Below are 26,842 nucleotides of genomic sequence, written 5' to 3'. Positions count from 1 at the left end.
CCCCTCAAGCTACCCTGAAAAAGCATTTTGCAGCTTTACATTGCACATCAACTATTATTCTACCTCTATTTAGTGAGCGCAAAACAGAAGATTCTGGTGTTGGGGGTTGGTCTTTAGTGCAGATAATCCTGGTGCAAGATAGGTTAACTTTACATTAGAGAGTGTAAGTGCAAAGGCAGTGTTAGAAGTAGTGTAAAAGGGGCATAGAGGTAGTCATTATATTCAGAAACAGGTGCTCTGTAAAAAAATACCCTTCCTAAAAATGACTGAGTATTTGACTGAGTATATTGAAAGAGGTGATGAATAATTGTACCAAACTGCTTTAATTTCAACTCACAGGAAAATGTTTGCTGGTACTTAAGCCATCATGCAACTGTTTGTTTTAACATAGCAAACCATTAGCAGTACAAATACGTCTTGCTAAAGCTGCTACACAGAACATATTAGGAACATCTTAAATTCGCTGCATATCCAATTTAATAAACATAAAACTGCAAAAACAGTTTTATAATTTAATGCTGTTAAAATCATCTTTTCATTTTGACCAGCTGCCAACTATGATCGCTAAACTAGCCAAAATAAAAATGGTTCTTCTTCGCTATGGCAACAAAACTGCAACTGTATGCAAAGTATTTCTAAGAATGGCCTTCTTTCTGCTCAGATGATGAGCTAATTACTTTTCCTTAAAGTCTGCATAGAGTAGGGACATCGCCTGCAACAAGGATTTCAGACCTACAGTATACTGTCTTGCATGTGTATAGGGATGCTGGGTGTGCAGCCTTCCCTCTTGCAACAGTTTGCAATGCAACATCGCAGAGTCCATTGCGGTGCGCTGTGGTAGGGCAGCCCATTCACTTGAATGGGCTGCCTACCGCAGCTTAATTGCACTGAAAGAAGTGCATGCATGTAATAGGTTACAATGCAATACGGTGTGACACAGCACACATGTGATGGCTAGGCGCATTGCACACCTAACATTGCAATATGCAATGCGGGATTGTGCACGGCATCACACGCACTCCTGCATTGCATAGATTTTAATGGATTCCTAGGCCCCATTCACACTAGTGCAATTTGTCCTGCATCTTCTGTCACACTGCACGAAAATATTAATTATATTATTCTTTTTTTTATTATTCAGTTTATTGAAGATTTTCCATGTTAAACAGCAAAATGAAAGTAGAAGGTACAAAACACCTAAATCAACAGTAATAGATGAGAACCATAACAGCAGCTAAAATCTGCCAACCAAAAGTAATGATAGTAACAACGAAAGGTCCCACAGCAGTCGCACATATAATACGTGTTGAAATATGGATAAAGGGTAAGTGGGAAAAGTTAAGAGAGAGGTAAGAGGTTAGATACAAAAGCAAGTCACATCAATGCAACATGGTGCAGTGAGAATTTTTGAAAGATGCTGGTGCTTCTTTTGGTGCTACAGAGCGTTTTTGGTTCCATAGACTTCAATGGGTGAGAATAATAAAAAGAATGTACAGTGGAATTATGTACATGTATTTGGTGCGTTTTTGTGCCCAAAGTCTCCTCGAAGGAAGATGGTGTCTAATGATGTCATAGTAGATATGCAATGTCATTGGACAGAAAAAAAATGTATGAAGCAGGAAAATGCATCAACTGCGTATCAAAATTTTTTAGTTGACCTGGAGAGACTTTTTTTTTTACCAGAAAAGCTATCCTGTTGTTTTGATAACTCAGCTATAGGGTAAGGTTGTCACCCATCCCAGTTTGCCAGAGACAGTCCCTGTTTTGACAAAGAAATGTCCCTGGTGCTGTAGTCCTCTGTCTGCATTTTTTCTTCTATATATGAATTATGTAGCTGCAGGTTTCTGTCCCTACCTTCCCTCTGCCTATCAGACCTGTGTAGTACGGAAGTCAAGGAAAAGTTTTAGAGCAACCCTTCCACTGTTAGCACAATTTGATCACAACCACCGTTCACTGTGGCAAGCCACATACGCCACATCATTGCTCTCCTCCGTGTGTCCAAGGGTGCCCCAAGTCTTTCAGAATCCTAGCAACGTCCCCGAGTCCTCTGCCATCTTGTGCTGATGGGTAGCAGTGTAAGGGATGGTGTTAGGAATCTCAGATGCCACCCGAATATGGAGCTGCTGTTAGTTGTGCCAGTTAAGCATGTGGGACATTCTTCTCTCTGGCCAGCTTACCTAGGCACTGCACAACCATTTAAACATTTTGGTGCTTTTTGGATGTAGGAACAAATGAGGAAATGATTTTGTGGGCATGGTAAAAAAATGGGCATGAGTGGTAGGGTTTTAATTTTATTGGGCCAATGAAATACAGCCCAATTCCAACTTCAAAATTCACAACTTCTTTGCTGGGATTTTATGGGATTATGGGAACATAGTCACCTGTCATCCCCAGGTCCTCTTCTTTCTGCATGGTTGTGGTTGGTCCTAAACATATCGACATGGCTTTGTTCTATGCAGCATTCTCCAGTGATCCCAGGGCAGCTTGATGAAGCACCCCCCAGGGACATGTCCTTGATGCCATTGGGTCACAGGAAATGGATTGAATGATGATGTGTCTCATTCAACCTGGAAGAGCTTGAATAACGCACATCACGTTGCCAGAGACACAGTAATGCAAAAAGAGCTAACTTTTAAAAAAATCATGTTTGACTACTTAAAAACAGAAAAGTAGAGCTGAATTGGCCTTTAAGCAATAACTTTATTATTTCATATGATGTGTGTAGAAGTTCTCATTTATCTAGGCCATGGTATAGCTTCTAGTAGCCACATAAACTACACCTGTTCTATTCTGTTGAAACATTATAGACATTATAGAACATGTCCGGTCAGAAAAGGAAATTAATCACCACACTCGGGGCTGCAGCAAGTCTTCTTATTTATTGAATAGTACAGGGATCAACTCTGACATGTTTTGTGCTGATAACATGTCAGCCCGGACTCGAAGTGAGGTGATTCATTTCTTTTTCTGGCTGATTTTCCGGTGTACAAGGAGCTGGACCAGCCCCTGGAGATTCCCCAGTGGAGTCTGTGATGAGAAGATTACCTTGGCCAGTACACATATTATGTTGTGCTTAGAAAAGGTCCAGTGGAATGTGATCAACTACAACTAGCTATATCTTATAATGACTACTACTAGTTATATCTTATACCGCCTACTACTAGCTATATCTTATAATGACTACTGCTAGTTATATCTTATAATGACTCCGACTAGCTATATCTTATAATGACTCCGACTAGCTATATCTTATAATGACTCCGACTTACAGCAAAATGAAAGTAGAAGGTACAAAACACCTAAATCAACAGTAATAGATGAGAACCATAACAGCAGCTAAAATCTGCCAACCAAAAGTAATGATAGTAACAACGAAAGGTCCCACAGCAGTCGCACATATAATACGTGTTGAAATATGGATAAAGGGTAAGTGGGAAAAGTTAAGAGAGAGGTAAGAGGTTAGATACAAAAGCAAGTCACATCAATGCAACATGGTGCAGTGAGAATTTTTGAAAGATGCTGGTGCTTCTTTTGGTGCTACAGAGCGTTTTTGGTTCCATAGACTTCAATGGGTGAGAATAATAAAAAGAATGTACAGTGGAATTATGTACATGTATTTGGTGCGTTTTTGTGCCCAAAGTCTCCTCGAAGGAAGATGGTGTCTAATGATGTCATAGTAGATATGCAATGTCATTGGACAGAAAAAAAATGTATGAAGCAGGAAAATGCATCAACTGCGTATCAAAATTTTTTAGTTGACCTGGAGAGACTTTTTTTTTTACCAGAAAAGCTATCCTGTTGTTTTGATAACTCAGCTATAGGGTAAGGTTGTCACCCATCCCAGTTTGCCAGAGACAGTCCCTGTTTTGACAAAGAAATGTCCCTGGTGCTGTAGTCCTCTGTCTGCATTTTTTCTTCTATATATGAATTATGTAGCTGCAGGTTTCTGTCCCTACCTTCCCTCTGCCTATCAGACCTGTGTAGTACGGAAGTCAAGGAAAAGTTTTAGAGCAACCCTTCCACTGTTAGCACAATTTGATCACAACCACCGTTCACTGTGGCAAGCCACATACGCCACATCATTGCTCTCCTCCGTGTGTCCAAGGGTGCCCCAAGTCTTTCAGAATCCTAGCAACGTCCCCGAGTCCTCTGCCATCTTGTGCTGATGGGTAGCAGTGTAAGGGATGGTGTTAGGAATCTCAGATGCCACCCGAATATGGAGCTGCTGTTAGTTGTGCCAGTTAAGCATGTGGGACATTCTTCTCTCTGGCCAGCTTACCTAGGCACTGCACAACCATTTAAACATTTTGGTGCTTTTTGGATGTAGGAACAAATGAGGAAATGATTTTGTGGGCATGGTAAAAAAATGGGCATGAGTGGTAGGGTTTTAATTTTATTGGGCCAATGAAATACAGCCCAATTCCAACTTCAAAATTCACAACTTCTTTGCTGGGATTTTATGGGATTATGGGAACATAGTCACCTGTCATCCCCAGGTCCTCTTCTTTCTGCATGGTTGTGGTTGGTCCTAAACATATCGACATGGCTTTGTTCTATGCAGCATTCTCCAGTGATCCCAGGGCAGCTTGATGAAGCACCCCCCAGGGACATGTCCTTGATGCCATTGGGTCACAGGAAATGGATTGAATGATGATGTGTCTCATTCAACCTGGAAGAGCTTGAATAACGCACATCACGTTGCCAGAGACACAGTAATGCAAAAAGAGCTAACTTTTAAAAAAATCATGTTTGACTACTTAAAAACAGAAAAGTAGAGCTGAATTGGCCTTTAAGCAATAACTTTATTATTTCATATGATGTGTGTAGAAGTTCTCATTTATCTAGGCCATGGTATAGCTTCTAGTAGCCACATAAACTACACCTGTTCTATTCTGTTGAAACATTATAGACATTATAGAACATGTCCGGTCAGAAAAGGAAATTAATCACCACACTCGGGGCTGCAGCAAGTCTTCTTATTTATTGAATAGTACAGGGATCAACTCTGACATGTTTTGTGCTGATAACATGTCAGCCCGGACTCGAAGTGAGGTGATTCATTTCTTTTTCTGGCTGATTTTCCGGTGTACAAGGAGCTGGACCAGCCCCTGGAGATTCCCCAGTGGAGTCTGTGATGAGAAGATTACCTTGGCCAGTACACATATTATGTTGTGCTTAGAAAAGGTCCAGTGGAATGTGATCAACTACAACTAGCTATATCTTATAATGACTACTACTAGTTATATCTTATACCGCCTACTACTAGCTATATCTTATAATGACTACTGCTAGTTATATCTTATAATGACTACTACTAGCTATATCTTATAATGACTCCGACTAGCTATATCTTATAATGACTCCGACTAGCTATATCTTATAATGACTCCGACTAGCTATATCTTATAATGACTACTAGTACTAGTTATATGTTATGGTGACTACAACTAGCTATACCTTATAATGACTACTACTAGCTATATTTTATAATGACAACTACTAGCTATAGGTTATGATGACTACTACTAGCAATATCTTATAATAACTACTATTAACTGTATCTTATAATGACTACTAATAGCTATATAATATAATGACTACTACTAGTTGTATCTTATGATGACTACTACTAGCTATATCTTATAATAACTACTAATAGCTATATTTTATAATGACTACTAATAGCTATATCTTATAATGACTACTACTAGCTATATCTTATATTGACTACTACTAGCTATATCTTATATTGACTACTACTAGCTATTTTTTATATAATACATAACTTAGACTTTTTTGAGATTTTGTTTTAAATAAACAATGCTTTCTTTAGTGGGTTTGCCTTCCACGATTTATTTGATTTTCCATATGTTTTCAAGCAAAATTAAATTAATAATATTGAATTAATTACATTACAATTAAAATACATCAATAAATATTTTTTATCCTTGTTAAACCAGCAATCATTTTAAAACATCTACTGTTATTATTGCTATAAAGTAGTAATTGTATCCTGCAGTTCATCGTTTTTATGATGACAGAAATTATTTTAATGGCAAAACTATTTACAAATTATATTTTTTGGGGGGAAAACAACTATTTATTTAAATTAGTTGTATGCACTGTTCTTATAACATGGCAGATTCTAAAAAAATAAACAAAACAACATATTTTATGCGTATTATTGTGTCAGTTCAGTAAACAAAACAAAAAAACAATTCTTATCTTGGATGTTATACATTGCACTGGGTTGATTTACTGAAGGAGCAGCAACTGTTCACTTTGCAAAATAAATGTTCACTTTGAATACCCAGTTAGGTGCAAACAAAATGCACACTACCATGTGCAGTGGTGTGCTGCATTGCCAAAAATGGCACATTTTTGGGGACCTTGTGGCGCATTGCCAGCACACACTTTTGCATGGGCTGCCTTAATGCCATGCACGTTTACGCAACGCACTACACTGCAAAGGTGTGAATGGGCCTGAAGTGTAAAGTGTAGTAACTCAGAGCAATCACTGAAATCAGATGATTCAAATCATTCTGATTGGTTGCCATGGTTTTTTTTTGCATCTGAATCAGTGTGCTGTGTATGGGTCATTTAAAAACAAATAAAACATTTTTTTTAGCATGATTATCATTTCTACCAGTTAAAAGCCACAAATATAAAGCTGTTCTTGCTCAAGTCAAGTGATATTTCCTGTGTTGTAAAACACCACATCCTCTAACCTTATTTATTTTTAAGTGCATAAGAAACGTTCAGTGAAACAGTAATAAAATACGTAGACACAATATATTCCTGACAACCATATGGAAAGTATTAAATCGTAGTAATAATAATAATAATAATAATAGCCTACAATCTGTATAATGTTTATGCTATTTAAAATTGTCAGCTATTATATAAGACAACACAGATGTTTCATAATCATGTTCAAGCTCTTTTGTAATAACGATTGGTTGTTTAGATCAGCGTTTTTCAACCACTTTTTCAACCACTGTGCCGCGGCACACTAGTGTGCCGTGAGATATTGTCTGGTGTGCCGCGGCTTTGGCTCACAAATAGACCAATCATACCGGTGCGAGAGCAGGGGACGCGGGTCGGCAATGGAGCCGCGACGAGAGCTGGGAGCGTGGAGCAGCCGCGATGACATAGCTGGGGCCGTGGAGCGGCGGTGACCGGGTATAGAGCGGTGATGCAGCCGCGTGACAGAGCAGGGGGGCGTGGAGTAGTGACGGCGTGGAGAAAAGATGAAGCCGTGACAGAGCCGGAGGGGTGGAGCGATGAAAGGTTCTGTCACGTCTCCAGCTCGGGGGGAGGAGCCGGTGACGTGACAGGAGCTCTGAGCCGTTACAGAGCCGGAGCATTGATAGAGGCAATTCTGCCAGCATCCCTCAGAGGACCCCCCTTTCTGCAGGTCTTGTCACGCTCCTAGCAACTGGGAAGGTGAGGGGGTTCTTTTCCATGACACACCAGCAGTGTGCACTTGACTAGTGTAAAGAAAAAGAAAAAAAGTGGGGCTTTAATGGTGCCAAAAGACAATTCTGAATAAAAATGTCTTTTTATTTGAGATATGTATACACTTTACACTTTCAACCCAGGGGTGTGGTGCTTAAATACTCAGGCCTTGGCCAGCACTTAAATGTATGAAGAGTGTGCACTAAAGTTTAATTTTTTTAACATTTTCTAATGGTGTTGTGCCTCGTGATTTTTTTCATGAAAAAAGTGTGCCTTTGCACAAAAAAGGTTGAAAAACACTGGTTTAGATGTAAACTATCAGCAGTTGTGATAGAAACAGGAAACTAATTTATCATATTTAAGTAAAATTTGGACACCTATCAATAAAAAGAATAACAATGATAATTGTTATAATACTAATAATTTTGATCGGGAGCTGTACGGGCTATTGTGAATAGCCCGTACAGCACCCCCTCGGTTCTCCTGTACCGAAGGGGTCCTGGGGCCAAAGCCAGCCGAAGGATCAGCCGAAGCTACGGCCAGATCCTTCGGCAGCTTTGTGAATAGACCCCATAGTATTAAAGGTAAATTCCACCGTTTGCAAAGAAATTAAAATAAATGCACACTCATTCATAAAAGAAAAATGTGCATTTAATATTTTTTTGCATAGGACCCAGGAAAGCACAACACCACAAATATACATCAGATCACAATAGCAAAGAGATATTTAAACAGTGGACACCTGCAAGCAGGGAGGTGGGGGAGCAACTGACAATGAGGGAGTTGATTCCCCTTTGATAAAGGGGTATTAACCCCAATTCATTGTCGGTTGCACCCCCACCTCAGTCCTTCTAGGTGCCCGCTGTTTAAATATCTCTTTACTACTTGCAACATGGCAAACAACCTACAGTCTCCTTTCCTCTAGGTGCCTTCACAGCTGTCTGTTTTTATGTGTAGCAGTATATTCATCACGTTGACGTGATTTCAATTTCATCAGGAAGAAGTTTTACAACGAGCTTGATTTACACAAGGGGAAACATCAAATAAACAGGACGTGGGTGCATTTACAAAGTAAGAAGCTGCATATACACACTGAAAGAAATATTGCAAATGGGAAGTCAGAATGCAAAAATAGAAAGGACTCAAATCTTCCAAGGGCCCTTTCACACCCTATGCATTGGGTTGTGCTGGGCAACCAGGCCTAAAGCAGGCCCAACTCATAGACGAGGCAATGTGTGCTATTAGTTCAGTTCTTATGAGCACACTGCAGTTGTGTGCACTGACAAATGGGAGGACAAGCTGCATTTTTACGCAGCACAGTGTAACAACGTATTTCATGACATCACAATGTGCTGCAGTTTGTAAAGATAAATTAAATGTAATTTTGTGACTTTTCAATAAAGTTTAAAAAAAAAGGTAAACACTGCAAGTTCTAACAATGCACTGCATCTTCACAGCGCACATGGACCCTAAAGAAATAGTTTTAGTTAATATACTGCAAACTTTGATTAACAAAAAACTTGATAATTCAAATCATATTGGTGATCATGGGTCATTGGTGCCTGGATGCCCAAGCCAAACATGTCAGCGGCAGCGTGCATCAGGTAACTTGACAATAATTCTATTACTTAACTGCATACCTAAATTATCTTAGAATATATATATTTTTTGGGCAGATGGCACTGCAGACGTTACTGCAGCCTGTAGGGGGCATCTTGAAGTAGCGGGGAGGAGAGAAAGTGACAGCCAGCCGAGCACTGCGAAAGGAGAGCGCTGTGTTTGTGGGTTTATGGGGGGGGAGCCCAAAAAAAATCTTGCACCAGGGCCCTTTGTTCCTTAGCTCCGCCACTGTGTCAATGAGTCATTAGAAGACACCACTTCCCACAGCTTGTCAGACATGATCAGGGCAAATGTTTTCTCCCTGGTATCCTTGCTTCACCCTTCTCTATAGATTAAATATAAACCAATGTGAACTTTCGTGTTTATGGACCCATCAACCACCATAAATGTCTATGGACAATCAAGCTGTGCTTGCATATCCATATGAATGTCTGTGATGGTCATTGACGGGGGTCAAATGTGCAGGCAGAATTCAGCTACCAAAACCTTTAGATTTATCTTTATCCATGCATATTCAGATCACCCATTTGAGTATGTTAGAACGTGGAAAGTACTAAGGGGGAGTTCTCTGGTAGAAGGAGCACTCTGGTAGGGAGAGCACTCTGGTAGGGGAAGCTCTCTTGTAGGGGAAGGGAGAGCACTTTGGTAGGGGGAGCTCTCTGGTAGGGGAAGAGCTCTGTTAGGGGAAGAGCTCTGGTAGTGGGAGCTCTCTAGTAAAACAAGTGTTGTGGTGGGGGGAGCACTCTGGTAGGGAGAGCTCTCTGGTAGGGGAAGTGCTCTGGTAGTGGGAGGTCTATAGTAAAAGTAGCGTTGTGGTGGGGGGAGCACTCTGGTAGGGGGAGCTCTCTGGTAGTGGAAGTGCTCTGGTAGTGGGAGCTCTCTAGTAAAAGTAGCGTTGTGGTGGGGGGAGCACTCTGGTAGGGGGAGCTCTCTAGTAGAAGGAGTGCTCTGATAGATGAGCTCTCTGGACATTTTTGGCTTATCTTGGGAGAAAATAACACTGAGCATTCCACGTAAATTACATGCCCTCTGAGTTCTGTCCTGGTAAGTGCCTGGTGCTGCCACTGAAATTAGACTTTACAGCTGTCGAACAATAATCTTTTCATCACTATGGCCAACTTAATTTAGTTGCTTGTAAAAATAAAGTATAAAAATAGTTTTCCCTTCTGGATTGCTGCTCTTCAGATCTATATTCAGGACGCTGTGCTGAGGACTGCCACAGCTGGCCTCTCCTTCAAAAAAAATGCTTTTGCATGAATTTCATGCCCGTGGTTTCACACTTCCTCAGTCACTCAGAATAAGAATTGTGATAAAATCTCTGGATTTAACTTGCTGAATACTTGTTCTGGCTCAGAGACTTAGAAAGCACTGAAGTTAAAGACAGCCAGGCAATAAGTATTTTCCGAAGTGGGTTAGCAATGGCAGCCTCTGTATTTCCCTCAGTACAGTTTCCTTTAATGTGACAGGAGTGCTCTGAGCAACAAAGGTTTTTACATCTCAAAGCGCTTCCGGTATCATAAAAAGTTAAAAACCCATTTCATTTATCTGATCCCAGTCGGTGACAACCAATGAGAAAACAGATATCAGACACAAGGACACAAGGGTTTATTAATCAGTATTAGGGTTGCACAGATACTTTTCGAGCACCAGTGCAGATACTTGGCATTTTCTTGAGAACTACCAGGGTTGCAGCGGTTGCAGCTGGGACCTGGCTCTGGCGCTCCACCACTGTCCTGAAATCATTAGTCTGTATTGTTTTAGAAAAACTGTCACATGACAATAAACAAAAAGGTATCAGTACTCGTACTTGTAACTACTCGGCAAGTACCAGGAGCTCCGTTTGCTCCTTACAAATTACAGCGGCCTCCTAATTTTTTTATTTTTCTCTAGTCTAGTCTTGGAGCTCAAAAGTATCCGTACTTGTACCGAGTACTGTACTTGGTATCTGGGCAACCCTAATCAGTATCAATAAAAAATAGTAATCAAAGTGATAGATGTTATGTCTGTTGCCTCTCAAGGAATCTGAGAATACAGGAGTGTGTTTGCCGAATTTGTACTAATTCTATTTTCCCACTTTTGTGTGTTGTTTTTTTGTGTGAATTTCCCTAATGGGGACACATACAGCAATACAAACCTGACAGGGGTTCTAATCCCTTTCTTTTTTTCTAAAAAAAAAAAAAAAAAACAAAACAAGTTTTGGCTTCAGTTACACTTTAAGTTATCCGTGCCTAGGCATGAATGGTGGCAGGGGGGCAGGCTGGATAAAAAAAAAACAACAAAAAAAACCTCCCCCCAAAAAAAGAGTCAGCTATGTTACCCTATGGAGGAGAAGGAATGCTATGGGGGAACATTTTCTTTTTTAAGTAAAGGTCCACTTTAATGTTGCCCTCAATATACACAGGGACAGTGTATATACCACATGCATGCTAAATTCTTTGGACAGGTTATATGAAAGTGCTGCCATTTATCATAAAATAGCAAAACAGGAAGTATAATTGCAGAACTGCAAAAACTTCCTGTACATGTTTTAAACACAACTGTCAAGTGGATGGTGGGGTGTATACAGCGTGCTGTTCTAAGAGCCTTTGGAGATTCTAAAATATGGTTACTACTTATTTCTATTCTTCCAAATTCAAAATATTAAGATGAGGAGTTAAAACAGAATTCCCTTGATCTAAGAAGTAGTAACTGTCAGAACTGAACATTATATATCTAAACCTTAAGAACAAACTTCTATTATTTGCTCCCTTTTAGCCCTTTGCATATGCCATTGAAAGTGTTATATTAGATATGTTGGCTAAATGCACAATCATACCTGCTGAACTTGCCAGAAATTCAGTATGCTAAGGAGATGAGGTGAGGATGGGGTTTTTGAAGTCCTAGCACATTTACTGTCCTTGGGTGGCAACGCTGTGCTCCCATAGATACAGTACAGTGAATGTTGTCACCCTTGAATAGGAAGTGTGTTACTAGCAGGATCACCAGATGAAGATAAAGGAAAATAACCCTGAAAAAGGAAAACTCATTTCTCTAAAGACTAGTAACCTACTATATAAAAAATGTGTTCTTGGGTTCAGATAGATTTAGATTATAGCCCAAATTTGGGAAATATATTTAAAAATAAAGTAGTCATCAGGTAACTGAAATAAAAAAGCAGCTCAGACTGCAGTACTCACCTTCATTCTGAAGCTTTCCTTTGCAGTACCTTTTTTATGCCACAGGATGTCCTCAGTATTCCAGGTTGAATGACGCACAATGAAGACTGAGGATTCTACTGTGAACGTAGTAGGGTGCCATGGGATTGCCCCCTAAAGGGGCGTTCACAATGAACCCTTCATTCACAGTGTATTATGCAGAGAGGGGTGCTGATTAAGTTAAAAGCAGGCACCAAAATGGGGCTGCATGCACTTTTTTATTTTCCTGGGAAGTGCACAGTATGCAACAATGGATTTCCAGCCCTGATGTTTGCTTTTTGATACGGTATATCCTATGGAATGCACATCTCTGTATTGGTCAGGGAGGCTTAGAGCCCGAGGTGTGTAGAGAAGCAATGACAAAGATTCGGTGCAAGAAACCTATATTGAGAGATTGCAGAGTCTGAAATCGCTGAGCTTTTTTTTAACTAAAATAATAGTTGCACGCTTTTTTTTGTAGGCACCCTACCCCCTACATGACAAGGCCTGGACCCACTGATTTTAGACAGCAGGCGCTGAATTGTGGAAGTAAGACAAGCGTCATCTCTACAGGAAGTGGGTAACCTGCAGGAGGCTCAGGGCACCTGCGAGGTGAGATTCTGCCAGAGCAGTTATGGACTCATAGCTTATCCTCTCAGCCACCTCCTGCTGTTGGCCTTGTTATTTAGTTTTAGGCTCAGGCTTGATTTAACTCTCATAAAGCCCAGGGGGGCAAATGACAAGAGATCACACTATTCCATTCCTCAGCTATAACAGTTATCATTTAGCAAAGTGTCTAAGGTAAGAACATGGCCCTTAAATGGCCTTACGTTTCCTACAAAAATTAAAAACATTTCTGTATAATTCTCGCAGTGCACAGTATATTTTTTTTCTTTTGCTTTTGTCTATTTACAGCTATTTTTACTTAGCCTTTGTATAAAAGTTGCTTCTGTGATTTATTAAGGAGATGAATGTGTGAAGCAATCCCTGCTTCTCCAGCACCCGTCTTAGGACCCATTCACACATAGTGCGGTGACTTGTGCCGTGCCGCACCGGATCAACAAAGTTGACCGCTAGGACACATAGAAAACATCTGGATATTACGTTTTTATTGGTTGTGTTGTTTATTAAAATGAATAATACAACATCTCAACAAACATATCTGATATTTCTGCAAGCTGCTAAATCAAAAACTTTTGCCGGTCTGACCCAAGAACCTCAGCAGGGAATTAAAATGTTACAATAATAGGGTGGACAAAATGTTCACTTGCTGGCTAATATATCCCACCGACTTCCAGGTGCCATTGTAAAGAGACAATAAATGTTATTCCCTTCACCTCTAACTGGTCCTAATGTTTTGCCTGATCGTGTATTTGGGATGCTAGTATTACCAGCGACAATGACCAACATGTAGTTAGAAGAAAGTTCCATCTTGGTGGTCAGGTCTGAATTTATACTTCCTCATCCCCTATGCAAACTTTTTTGTGCTTCTCCGTCCATCACATTTGACCTTAGGATCTTGCTAACAAAAGCAGACAGCAAGGCCTTACAAGGAAAGCCAAGGCTTACACTTATGATTAACCCCTAAACTTATTCTATAATCTTGAAGACGTTTTGTAGCATATCCAAGCCACTTCTTCTGTTCTGATGAGTGCCAAAAAATTACCCCCGCAGCATGTGTATCCACACAGGTAGCACAGAAATCCTAATCCAGTCACCAGGAAAATACAGATGTTGACTACCCAAGAACATGATGGGAGGTGTGAAAACTTTGGAACCACTCTGTTCTAGTTGCAAAATTGCATCTGTGGTGTTGGGAAGTCTTCATACAATAGGTGTTAAGCCTTTGATTTACATAGCTGGTGTGAAATGAAACTATATTAATCCATATGTTCTGCTTCTCTCCTCTGTTTGATGGTCCTGTGTTTTTGCAATGACCTAGTCACCCCCCTCCTTGACATGTAACACATAGTCCAAAAAGGGTACATTTTTATTCTGTGCCTCTTCTTGTGTAATTGTAATGTTTTTCCCCATCGAGTTTATGTGTTCTGTGAAAGCTTGTATTTCCAATGTTCTAATCTTGACCAAGGTATTGTCCACATACCTGAACCAACAACTTGGAGTTATTCCCCTGAAAGAGTTTAAGCTTCTCTTCTCCACCTCCCTCATGTACACATTAGCTACAATTGGAGATAAAGGTGATCTCGTAGCACAGCCAAGTTTTCTGTCTGTAAAAATTTGTACTTGTACTTACAAGTAAGTGTAGGTGAGACACAAAGTCCAGCAAAGGAACATATTTTACTGACTTGAGTCCTTTTCTTCGGACAAGTCTTGTCTCCTTCCAGATGTTTCCTTGCATTCTCAATAGCCTGTTTAGTTGGTATACAAGTGAAAAAGGATGTGACATCATAAGACACCATTGTCTCATCTGGCTCTCACTTCATTCCACGCACCTTGTTGATAATTTCTTCAGAGAATTCCTGACACCCAGGATAACTAGAACAGGGTGGTTCCACAACTTCCATACCTCTCATCCTGTCCTTGGAGAATTAACATCTGTCTTTCTATACTGATTGGATTTATGTATATGTGCTACCTATGTGGATATAAATGCTGGGGTATTTTCCTGGCACTTATCAGAGCTGGAAAAGTGGCTTGGATAAGCTATGAAATGTCTTCAACATTCAGAACAAGTCCAGATGAATGTGACTAAATATTGCTACCTATGTTGTACCCTTCTAACAGGTTCTACGAGTACCAAACTGGAGTGAGTGAATTGTGTGTATACAATACACTGTTTCAAAATACAAAAGGCTGTGCAGAAACAGCAACAATAAGGATGGTGCTAGCAATCAAGGTGGTTGTCTGAGAAGTTTGATCATACATAAGAATGTGTTATTGACTGTCAACAGCACAATGTATGGACTTCTACGTGATGCCCTTAAAGCAGGGGTGTCAAATTTAATTTACTCGAGGGCCGCATCAACATTATGGTTGCCCTCAAAGGGCCTGTATGACTATATAAATGTATCTAATCTTTATCATAATTGCCTCTGTATTCGATTATCACTGGTTTTAGTAATAACTTAATACCTAGATCTGAAAGTAGAAGTCTAGAAAATGCCCTGGTGGGCCGGATTCAGCCCCTAGGCCATGAGTTTGACACTTGTGCCTTAAAGGGTATCTATGGTCAAAACATTACAAATAAATATGTATTTCTATGTTGAATTTTCATACGTTCTATCCCCAGGGCCGTAGATAATTTTTTTTCCTGGGGGGGTTCAGCTTCCTCAAATTATAAGATTTTATGTAACAGACACACCAAGGTTTGAAAAAAATATACCGGCCTTATCATTCCCAAACCAATTCTTTACCCCGAGCAATACCGATTTTGTTGTTCGACACCATATGGATAAAAACCATGTTTTCAAAAGACTTATAATTGGTATACACTTATTGGGATTTTTTTTTACCAAAAATATTTAGCAGAATACATTTTGGCCTAATTTTAGGAAGACATTTTATTTTATTTGATATTTTGTATAACAAAAAGTTGAAAATATTTATTTCCACAATTTTTTGTCTTTTTTCAGTTATATAAAAAAATGTAATAAGAACCAGCAGCGATCAAATAGCACCAAAAGAAAGAAAGCTCTATTTGGGTAAACGTGCACGGCCGTATTGGGCAGCTCCCAGGAAGGACAGGTGCTGCGTGTGATTAGTACGCAACGCCTGTCCTTCTCTATGGGAGTACATGACCATACGCCGCCCTACGCTCACCCCAAGTGCAGGTCCGTATGGGTGCGGGTGTCCCGTCTTGGAAGCAGACAGGATCCATCCTGTCAGCGTACGAGTACCCGCACAGACGTGCAGGGTGGGTGAGCGTAGGGCGGCATACCGCCACGTACTCGGGAGCTGCCCGATACGGCCATGCACGCAGCACGGAGCTGTGCGTGCCGGCTGTTTCTCATATTAATGAGGCCTAAGAGACATCCTTTAAGGTTAGTCCCTACAGTAGGATTGGGAAGGGGGAAAAAAAAGTTTAACTTTAATGTCACTTTAAGATGTGTGAGGCTAAAAGATACCTACTACCACAAGGGAGCTGGTCCCATGTCCCCCAATTTTACAGGCGTCACCTGCAGATCCCAGACTGGTCAAGACTTTGAATGCAAATCACTCATTTTGATTTACTGTATATTTGTATTGTGCATTTTTCAACCTTTAATAAAGCAGTCAGCATTGAGCACCCTGTATTTGGACTTCACTGCATTAATTATAGATATACGTAAGGATCTTAAAGCAACTTACTGGCACAGCAATGGTTAACCTCCTCCCCCGTCAGCTCACACTCCGTGTCCTGTGATCTTCGTTCACAGTGCGGTGTCCTGCACACAGTCCCCCCCTGGCTCAGGCTGATGTGGGCTGGTGATGGGGGTGGGGCAGCCCTGCTCTTTCATCACTCGAGCTGTCAGAGCTGGCCATCGGACATAGCGGGCTGAGCCGAGCCAGCCCGAACACAATCAGGGAGATTGTGTTCGGCCCACCGGACCCTCTGGGGGGGGGGGGGGTTGAACGCCCCTATCTACGCCCCTGTCTATCCCCCTCCTTATACCATATTGATCTAGAAGTTTGTAAATTTACTTATTGAAGATCCCCATAGGATGTACTTCTTTAATGCACTGACACAGTTTCACATAGCCCTGTGAATGTGCACTTTCTTGTCTCTCAACTCTCACAGAGTCTGCCTTCTGAATTACAACTCAATTTCTGAACAATGTAACATTATCATTGCTTGCTGAAAGCAATGCATTATGGGCAATGTAGTCTTGAGTAATCAAGATTGTATCACATCAAGCAACAGATAAAGAGATGCAATGCATGCCGGGAGTCCAGGAAGTTAGTGAAAGTGATGGGCAAATGGCAGGAAGCACTCACTACATCAAAAGGTTTTTTTCAAGTAAACTTTGATTTCATTATCAAAAACAACTCTAGTACGTATTCCTATTACAATGCTTATCTTATAACAGGATAGTATAATAATATATGCTGGGACTTTACAACTCTTTTAAGCTCTGCCTCCCTAGGCCACAGCCTATTATGAAATGTAGCCCTGGTAGTGAAATGTTAAGCCACTACAGCAAAGTCAGGTAAATAGGGAACAGCACTCAGAAGAAGTACACAGAAACGGAAGTCGGTAAGGTGTGATACATAAGCCACTTGAAATTCACCCTCACTTTAATTGTTCATCCTTCTAATTGACCCAACAGGATGATGCATAGAAATGCAAAAAATAAAGCTGACGTTTATTTGCACAAAAAGGAAATGTGTACAGCAGGTTCCTTCCTGAACTTATAAGGAGTGAAAGATACTAGCTCTATGAAGTAAAAGCTGTATGGGCGCAGTACATACTTACACAGCTCCAACTGCATCTTCTAGTGATAAGCAGGGGCAATACATTTGACGTTACCTCTGCAGAAGTGTGGAACTAGCTAAATGTTTATCAACATTAGGGACGCACAGATACTTTTCGAGTACCAGTGCCGATACTTGGCATTTTCATGAGAACTACCTGGGTTGCAGTGGTTGTAGCTGGGACCGGGCTCTGGCGCTCCACCACTGTCCTGAGATCATTAGTCTGTATTGTTTTAGAAAAGTTGTCACATGACAATAAACAAAAATGTGTAAGTACTCGGCAAGTACCAGTACTCGCAAAACTGGTATCTGTGCATCCCTTTATTTATATTTATAAAAACAAAATCGTACATTAAAACAGAGATGTACAAATCCCAGGAGCTCCGTGTGCTCCTTACAAATGACAGCTGCCTCCTAATTTTTGAATTTTTCTCTAGTCTAGTCTTGGAGCTCAAAAGTATCGGTTCATGTACTCGTACTTGTACCGAGTACTGTACTTGGTATCTGTGCAACCCTAATCAACATGACAGATAAGTGAATGGATGGTGCTGGATGGGACTTTTCTCTTTTTATCAGCAAGCAGATGTCAAGGTTACCATTCATTAAGAACAGTTATATGCTTGTTGGTTGGTTTGTTTTGCCAATTTTGCTTTTTCCTTCTTTCTTGCATTGCTAATTATTCAAGTTTGCTATGTTCACAGCATCCAAAAACCGACAAATACTTCACATCATGGTTTTCTACTAAAAACCACAAACAAACCTCCAGTGCTAAATTAAGGGCAAAGTCTTTCAAAACAGGATATTTTAGCTAAGGGTGGGGGCTGGTAGGTTGCATCACCTGCTACTTTTAATATCTATAGGGGACACAGTGACAGTGACTCTTCTCCCGGAGATCTCAGCTCTACCCTTTCTTGTTATGGAGTCCCTCTTCTTGTGCTGCACTCTTTATACAGAATAATAGATTTTAAAAAATACATCCTTGCTTTGACCATTGGGCTGTCCCAAGAAACTAATATTCACAGATTTTGCTGAATGTAGGTGACTATGGAGCTACCCAAACCTGAAACAAGAATTTTAGAAGAATGGACCTTCAGCTCTGATAAATTGAAAACCCAGAAAAGTTACCATGATACAGTCACATGTATTTAGCTCTTTTCTACAGAGATTCAGACTATAATAGCCTCTGTTGTACTTTCAAAGCTATGAACAAAATCTGTGGGCTTTCAGAATGAATATTCTTACCTGGTCTGTAAGTTTCACCGCAGCCATTCTTGAAGCAAATGGTCTGCTTGCATGTAAAACTTTTTCAGAAAGCGCGATCCAGAATAAAGAGATTTACAAGCTCACAAGTGTCTCTCACTGGCCTTTCTTAATCTATGCCTTTCTGCCAAGATTGCAGAACTACAGACACAGGAAGTGTAGAATACACAGACCACTTGCTTCTGACATCATCACATACAAGGCAAAGTTGTACAGTATTCTTCTGTCCTCTAAGTCGTTGCAAGAAGCACTACTGCCATCTGGTGGTAGAGAAACAAAATGCACAGCAGAGCTCTGCGTACATGTAGGCAAACTGAAATGAGCTGACACACAACATGGCCGTCTGAGAAAAAAATTGAAACTTTTATCAAATACATTTGATGTGAAATGGTACTCATCAAATAAAAACTAAACTCCCAAGAAAAGAGGGTGAATGAGAATTCTAGCATCGTTGTTTTGGGGTTAAAGTGGACCTTTACTCTATTTCACATCAACATTCAGTTCTGCATGCCAATATGAAATCATATTACATTCATTAATTACATAAACATATTTCTCTTACAATTACTGTTTTCCCACTTCCTGGTCCTCTTAGGCATTAGTGATGCAGCCCATGCCTAGGAAATGCATCCTGGGAAGGTTATATCACAGAGCATTGCTGGGAAATCTCATCTGTCAACTGCAAAATCTCACAAGATCTCAGGGAAAGGCATTTTTTCCCCCTGAGATGATGTGCATGAGCACGTCCTAGTTACATGAGCCAGAGTTCCAGGAAGTAAAGGGAGATTAATAAAACTGCCCTTAGTAAAAAAAAAAAAAAAAAATGGCCACTGTAAGAAGACAAATGTGTAAAATAAAAATAAGGTATACAAAGAAGCAAAGGCCTGCAATTATCTATAAGTATCTGTTCGTAGACTGTTATTACTAACCATTACACAAAGGTGTATTTGTTGTTGGCTTATATTCGAGTCAATACTTTTTTCCCAGTTTTTTGTGGTAAAATTAGGTACCTCGGCTTATATTCGGGACGGCTTATACTCGAGTATATACGGTACCTCTTTAATTCGAACTTTATAAAAAATTACCCATTAGGCTGAAACAGTGGAACAAGTGGTATAGGGTATAACTAGAAAACACGGGGCCCCATACAAAATTTTGCTATGGGGCCCTGTGATTTCTAGTTACGCCCCTTAGTGGAACATATGCAAAAAAGACTGCGTAATGGAAGAAGTTGTACTGGTTAATGCAACACATTCTTTGGATCAACAAATGGTATCATATTAAAAAGATAAATTCTAACAAAGGAGAATGGTATTTGAGGGATCGGGAGCTGTGAGGAAATATATGTTCTAAAAACATCCTCCACTGTGTCCTGTCCACTACTCTTAGGGCCTGTTCACATGAGTTTCAGGTCCGGATCTGCAGACGCGGTGCTACTGATGCAGTGCGTTTTGGCCGCGTTTTTGATGCGTTCCAGTAAAAAAAACAAAAAATTCTTTTTTTTTTGCTGGAGTGGGGCTGTTAAGTATGTTAGCTGCAGTGCAGTGCGTTTTTAATGCGTTTGCGTTTCCTGACCGGACAAAATGTGACATGCAGTATTTTTTCTGTCGTAACCTGAACGGACTGTGCACGTGATAACTGTAGCCCATAAAACACATAGGGATACATTGGGATGCATTTTGAGTAGGGATGCACAGATACTTTTCGAGTACCAGTGCAGATACTTGGCATTTTCATGAGAACTACCAGGGTTGCAGCGGTTGCAGCTGGGACCTGGCTCTGGCACTCCACCACTGTCCTGAAATCATTAGTCTCTATTGTTTTAGAAAAACTGTCACATGACAATAAACAAAAATGTATCAGTACTCGTAAATACTCGGCAAGTACCAGTACTCGTACTCGCAACACTGGTATCTGTGCATCACTTTATTTATATTTATAAAAACAAAATCGTACATTAAAACAGAGATGTACAAATCCCAGGAGCTCCGTGTGCTCCTTACAAATTACAGCGGCCTCCTAACTTTTGAATTTAGTAGTGTAGTCTTGGAGCTCAAAAGTATCGGTACATGTACTCATACCTGTACCGAGTACTGTACTTGGTATCTGTGCAACCCTAATTTTGAGTGCAGGAGCGTACGGATCAAGTCAGCACAGAAAACGGACATCATGTGAACAGGCACTAAGGGCCTATTCACATGAGTTTCAGGTCCTGATCAGGTCCGGATCTACAGACGTGGTGCTACTGATGCAGTGCGCTTTGGCCGCGTTTTTGATGCGTTCCAGTAAAAAAAATGTAATTTTTTTTTGCTGGAGTGGGGCTGTTAGTATGTCAGCTGCAGTGCAGTGCGTTTTGGACATGTTTGCGTTTCCTGACCGTACAAAATGTGACATGCAGTATTTTTCTGTCGTTTTCTGCGCACGTGAGAACTGTAGCCCATAAAACACATAGGGATATATTGGGATGCATTTTGAGTGCAGGAGCCTTTGATTTCATTTAACCACTTCAGGGCCACAATACGTATATTAATGGCCTGGTCTTGGATTGGTTTTACCAAGATCACAGCCACTGAAGCCACAATCTTGGTATCGTTGTTTTCTACTGGTGCCTGGCTGTCACATACAAGTGTTCAGGGGGCTATAGAGCTGCCTGATCACTTGTATGCAGCTGAGGAGTGAAACCACCACCACCACCACCGTTGCTGGCTATCATGGGCCTGGCAAGGCAGGTGTCTGCGACTGGATCGGAGGGAGATTAACACACTTCCAGTATCTAATCTCCCGTCCGATCACTGAAAATGGAAGCAACAAGGATTTCATCACTTTTCACAGAGAAGAATCTGATAAAGCACTATCTGTGCTTCATCAGCTTCTTTGGGGTCCATAGGTGATAAAAGGGGTTCAATAGACCCCTGATGTCTCTATAAAGAGGACCCGTCACTTTCTCTATGCTATCACAAAGGGAGCTTGTTAGCCCCCCATATAATAACAATAAAGTGTAAAAAAAAATTAAAGTGACATATACAACTTAAAACAAACAGCAAAATATTTTTAAAGCGCCTGCCCCCATGTACATACATATGCAAACATGCATTGGGAGCCACAAATGTATTATATGACCGTGAATGTCAGAGTGAGAACAATAATTTTAGGACCATTATTTGCTGTTGACAAGTGGTAAAGCTTTTAAAGCATCGCCTACGGGCAATTTTGGTTACTGTAGTTCGTTGCCTGTTCATGGGCACCCAGTTTTAATGTTTGGTATCTACTAGGGATGTCCAGATACCAATGCTAGTAGCGGTATCGGGGCCGATACAGGGCATTTTCAGGAGTACTTGTACTCCTGAAAATGCCCCGATGCATAGATCAGATACCGGCCCTTTAAATTTTTTTTTACCGCCATTGACCCTTCTTCTCCCTGCTGGTGCTGGCTGCAGCGGTCTGTGTCCCTTTCACAGACCTCTGTAGCCATCACGAGAAGGCAGAAGAGACTACAGCTGTGAAATCCCCCGATGCCCCCCTCGCCCCTGTACATTAGCTGCTGCTGCTCCTCCATCCTTCCGTGTCCCCTCCTTTTCAACTTGATGAAGCCGTTTCCTTTTGGTAATATATCAAAATGTTTGAGATGTCTGTGCTCCTTATGTGTAATGCAGTCACCCGACGTACACTGCAGTTTTCACTCTCAATGAAAGGAGAGAATGTTCGTTCAGTGTGCTCACGGGGAGGAGAAGAGAGAAGCAGTAAATCTTGTCTTCACACAGAATGGACCTTCTCTTCTTTCATTGAGAGGGAAAACATCTGTGTACGTCTGGTGAGGGCATTATTATTAAACACATAAGGAGCATGGACAGCTGAGATATACCACCAAAAGCAGTTTGCTCAAGTGGAAAAGGAATGGACACTTGTAACAATAGCCAGCCTGCTATTGGATATTTTAAATTGCAATAGCCAATAGCAGGCTGGCTATTGTACCCGCCCATTGCCTGCTGTCAATCAGCTGTCAAACTGAAGACAAAGTTCTCAATTGACAGCAGGCAATGGGCGGATACAATAGCCAGCTTGGTATTGGCTATTGCAATTTAAAATATCCAATAGCAGGCTGGCTATTGCTCCCATAGTGAATCCAGTGAAGTAGAAAGGTGACACTAGAGGTCTAAAAGACCCCTAATGTCACCTTAAAGAGAACCTGTCACCTCCAATGCACGCAGCACTGGTGAGAAACTGCCCTAAAATCATTAGTCTGTATTGTTTTAGAAAAAATGTCACATGGCCCTTTAAGAAAAAGTATCGGTAATTAGTATCGGCAAGTACATGAGGGACAGTACTTGGTCTTGAAAAAGTGGTATTGGGACATCCCTAGTATCTACGTATCAAACACAATTGTGTTTGTGTGCACTAAAATCCATTTTAGTGTATTACATCCCAGTGGCGTAACCAAAGTTATGGGCGCCCGGGGCAGAAATTGTTTCCCCCCCCCATTATATAAACATCCACTGGAACTGTACCCCGCACTCACCACCCCCACACGTTTTATTTTAATTTTTTCACATTTTTTAATATTTTATTTTTATTTATTTTATATAAACTTTTTCATAACTTAAAATTCATTTTTATTTATTATTTTTTTATTAAATATTTTTTACTTTACTTTAGGGGGCTTCTGGGAAATATTAGGGATCTAAACAGACCCCTGATATTTCCCTAAAATAGAAAAAGAGATTGAGAACACAATCTCAATTGAGTCCTCAATCTCTTTTTCATAATTGAGGATATAGTAACCATGTCCTCAATTATCTACAAACACTCAGCGATCACTGATCACTGAGTGTTTGATCTCGCTCTCCTCTCTGACATGCTGTCACAGGAGGCTGAGCGAGCGGTACAGGGAGGAGAGCTCAACCTCCTGTGACAGCGTGGGCCGTCTCCACCCCCACACCGCTCTGCCGGACTGTGATTGGAGGCTGAGCGGTGTGGGAGGAGAGACACCGGCCGCTGACAGCGATCTCCTCCCGCAGCGCTCGGCCGGCTGTCACTTTCTCTCCTCCCCGCTGGGACAGAGTGCAGCGCCCAGCGGGGAGGAAATAAATCACGGCTGCACCAACAAAACTGCAGGAAAATGGCACTTTCGGCACTTAGCCAAAAGCGCCATTTTGGCCGGCGCCCCCCTTCAGCTTTACGCCCGGGGCCAGCGCACCGGCTGCCGCCCCGGTTGTTACGCCACTGTTACATCCTAAAAATATTGATTTGATAAACATTTGCACAATAATCAAGCTACATAAAAAAATTGCAACTAGCATTTTTTTATTCCACAGGGACTCTGCTTTCAAAAAAAGATATAATTATTTGGAGTGTTAAGCAGTTTTCTAGCTAAAAAAATTAATTTTAACATGGCTGTAAAAAAAATTAAGAAATAGTGAAAACTTTGTGTAAACTACTACTCAGTTTTACTTCATGTTTCCTGTGTAATTCCCCATAAAATAAGTACACATCTCTCTAAACAGGATCGGTAGAAGAACAGTAAAGTCTGTGTTGTTTAACTTTGTCTCTCTCTGCACCCTTCCTGCACCACACATTCAAACTCCTAAGAAGGGTTTACATTTGATAGTTACTGTGAAATATGTCTTCTAGTGGCTTTTGTTTTTTTTCCATTAGGCTCTCTGTGTAAGAGTCAGTGAGCGTGCTCCAGCATGCGTAGCAGGTGCATTCCTGAATGACCAAATAACAGATGAAAGGAAGTGGAGCTTACTTGTCCGGTAAAATGTAAATTTCATAGCACAATACCGGGGAAGTCTTTTCTGCACAGGGGCCTCCTGTTGACTGTAACGTCCTCTGCGAGTCACTGACCTGGGACAAGATGAGATCTTCTGGTTTTCCTATGCTTTCCTGATCTACATACATGATTTGGATCATTCATTCAGAAAACACTGAAGACAGCAGGAGGTCAGCATAACAGAAAGAAAATTAAAATTTTCAGAAAGATTTCATCAAAGGCTTTCCCCATATTTCTCTAACTGTAGATTTGCTTTAATCTAATTCAGAATATACATTTAAAATGCTAGCCAAAAATAAAAAGATAAAAATTAATAGCCCATCAAAAGTCAAATTAATAACAACAGTTTTTGCTGCAATATTCATGTTCAAGCCTGTGTCGTAGGTTTGATGTGCCAGCATCATCCAGCCCGCTTCCTCTTAGCCCAAGCCTTCCTCGACCTGCCCGAGCCTGTGACTGGACAGTGAGCTCATCTCTCTGTCACTCTGCTTTCTCCTCCTAGCAGAATGGTTCATGAACTGATTTGTCTCCTTGTGCTGCTTCTTCTTCTTACATCCCAGCCCTACGGTACAGGGACTTAAGAGACTAAAACCAGGGCACTTACATTTTACAAACACATTTAATGGATGGTGTATTAATGATTAAAGAACTGCGTGCTTTTGTGTCTTTTCTATCTGCCTACAGTTTAGCTTTAATTGTATTATACTACAGGTTTTCTCTTATTCTATATGGTATTAGATTATTATTAATGACTTAACTTGAATCCACATTTAAAACCCAAAACTATAGCCACTTTTTCAGTTTTGGATACAACAGCAAAGGGTTTAGAACCTAAGGGTTAGATAAAATAATACAAATAGAAAAGAACAATAAAAGGTGGTTGTAAACTAGAAACCGGTAGGAAAAGCTACATATACGAAGTTAAAACATATGTAGATTTGTATTTCTGTCTGTCTCATTTCTTTTTATTTCACAATACATGAATTCAGGTGAGCCATCTTAACAGGCCACAAACAGCACAACAAAAAAAGTTGTAACCCTTTATCCATTCTAATACAAGTACTATAATTGCTCTCTGTATCCCCCCTTACATCCTGTGTCATTGACCATACTGGAAGTCACAAACAGCATTATAACACCTTACAGTGGCTTCTTAACTCATTTTATCAAAACAGAAAAAAAATGCTCTGGTTGGAAAAATGCTCTGCTCTCTGGAAAAATATGAATGGCTTTTTATCTGCTGAATGAGAAAAATAGTTTTATTTAATGTAGTGCTTGGGGATCCAAGTGCACCTTTTTTCCCCAGAATCACTCTTTCATTTGGTCACTGAAGTGTAGATGTTTGTTTTAGAAAATGTACAGAAGAGTTAGAACCTGTTGGGTTTTTATTAGGGATGCACCGATACTAGTCCGATGCCAATACTGAGTATTTAAGTGAGTACCTATCCAAATGCTTCCGGTATCAGGAAGCCAAGCAGCGAGGCCTTGTTGGTAAGATTCCATCTCCCTTTCCTAGATAAGAAATCTTCCTTGCTCTCCATGATTATAAGCCTAAAGGTGACCATACACCTCAAGCTGGCCGCACACCTTACAACCATCGCAAGACTTTGTCTTGCGATGGTTGTAAGGTCATTAAAAAAAAAACATACGATCTGTCAATCTTGAACAGGCAGATTGTACTTGCGATAATCGCAAGCCCTCCCCGCTGAGGGGCGTGCTTCCGATGACCGCAATGCTGAAGGCCAGAGGTGCTGACAAACATTAATTGCAAACTACATTGATCTGTGCATGATGGGCTGTTTTGAATGAAAATTGAATGAGGGTGAGATGTTTGGACAAAAAAAAGTCGTACAACGGTTGTAAGGTGTATGGCCACCTTGACAGGGAGTTCAGGGGCATACAAGATATAGGTAGACATCTGGGCTCTGTGATATAATTAGCAGAAAGGTAAGTAGCATGCATCACATAGATTTAGGAGATAATTTGGGGGGGGGCAATAAAGGCTTGGCTCCACTCTTCTGACGGTATGGACCTCTAAAAGGTCCAGCGCCAAATTCGAAAAAGGTCGTTTGCTAGATTCAGTAGCTTTACTAACACTTGCAACAGATTCAGGAAGGTATTAATTTCACTTTAAGAATTTAGTGTGGGG

The 26,842-nt window shown here is 40.7% G+C and overlaps 1 protein-coding gene across 1 annotated transcript in view; it reads right to left on the bottom strand.

Annotated features, from left to right (window-relative positions):
• The window catches only part of LOC108804424 (serine/threonine-protein phosphatase 6 regulatory ankyrin repeat subunit B-like), a 102,781-nt gene extending 83,783 nt beyond the window's left edge, over nt 1-18,998 (bottom strand). The window contains exon 1 of the mRNA XM_018576142.1: nt 18,906-18,998. Within this exon, the coding sequence (XP_018431644.1) occupies nt 18,906-18,932 (27 nt within the window). The 5' untranslated portion in view covers nt 18,933-18,998. The remainder of the gene's footprint in view (nt 1-18,905) is intronic.
• Nucleotides 18,999-26,842: the final 7,844 nt, after the last annotated feature.

This window comes from Nanorana parkeri, unplaced genomic scaffold (assembly GCF_000935625.1).
Source record: "Nanorana parkeri isolate BGI_ZX_2015 unplaced genomic scaffold, ASM93562v1 scaffold57, whole genome shotgun sequence".
In the NCBI taxonomy this organism is placed as follows: domain Eukaryota; kingdom Metazoa; phylum Chordata; class Amphibia; order Anura; family Dicroglossidae; genus Nanorana; species Nanorana parkeri.
This window is presented reverse-complemented; position numbering and strand designations above follow the sequence as displayed.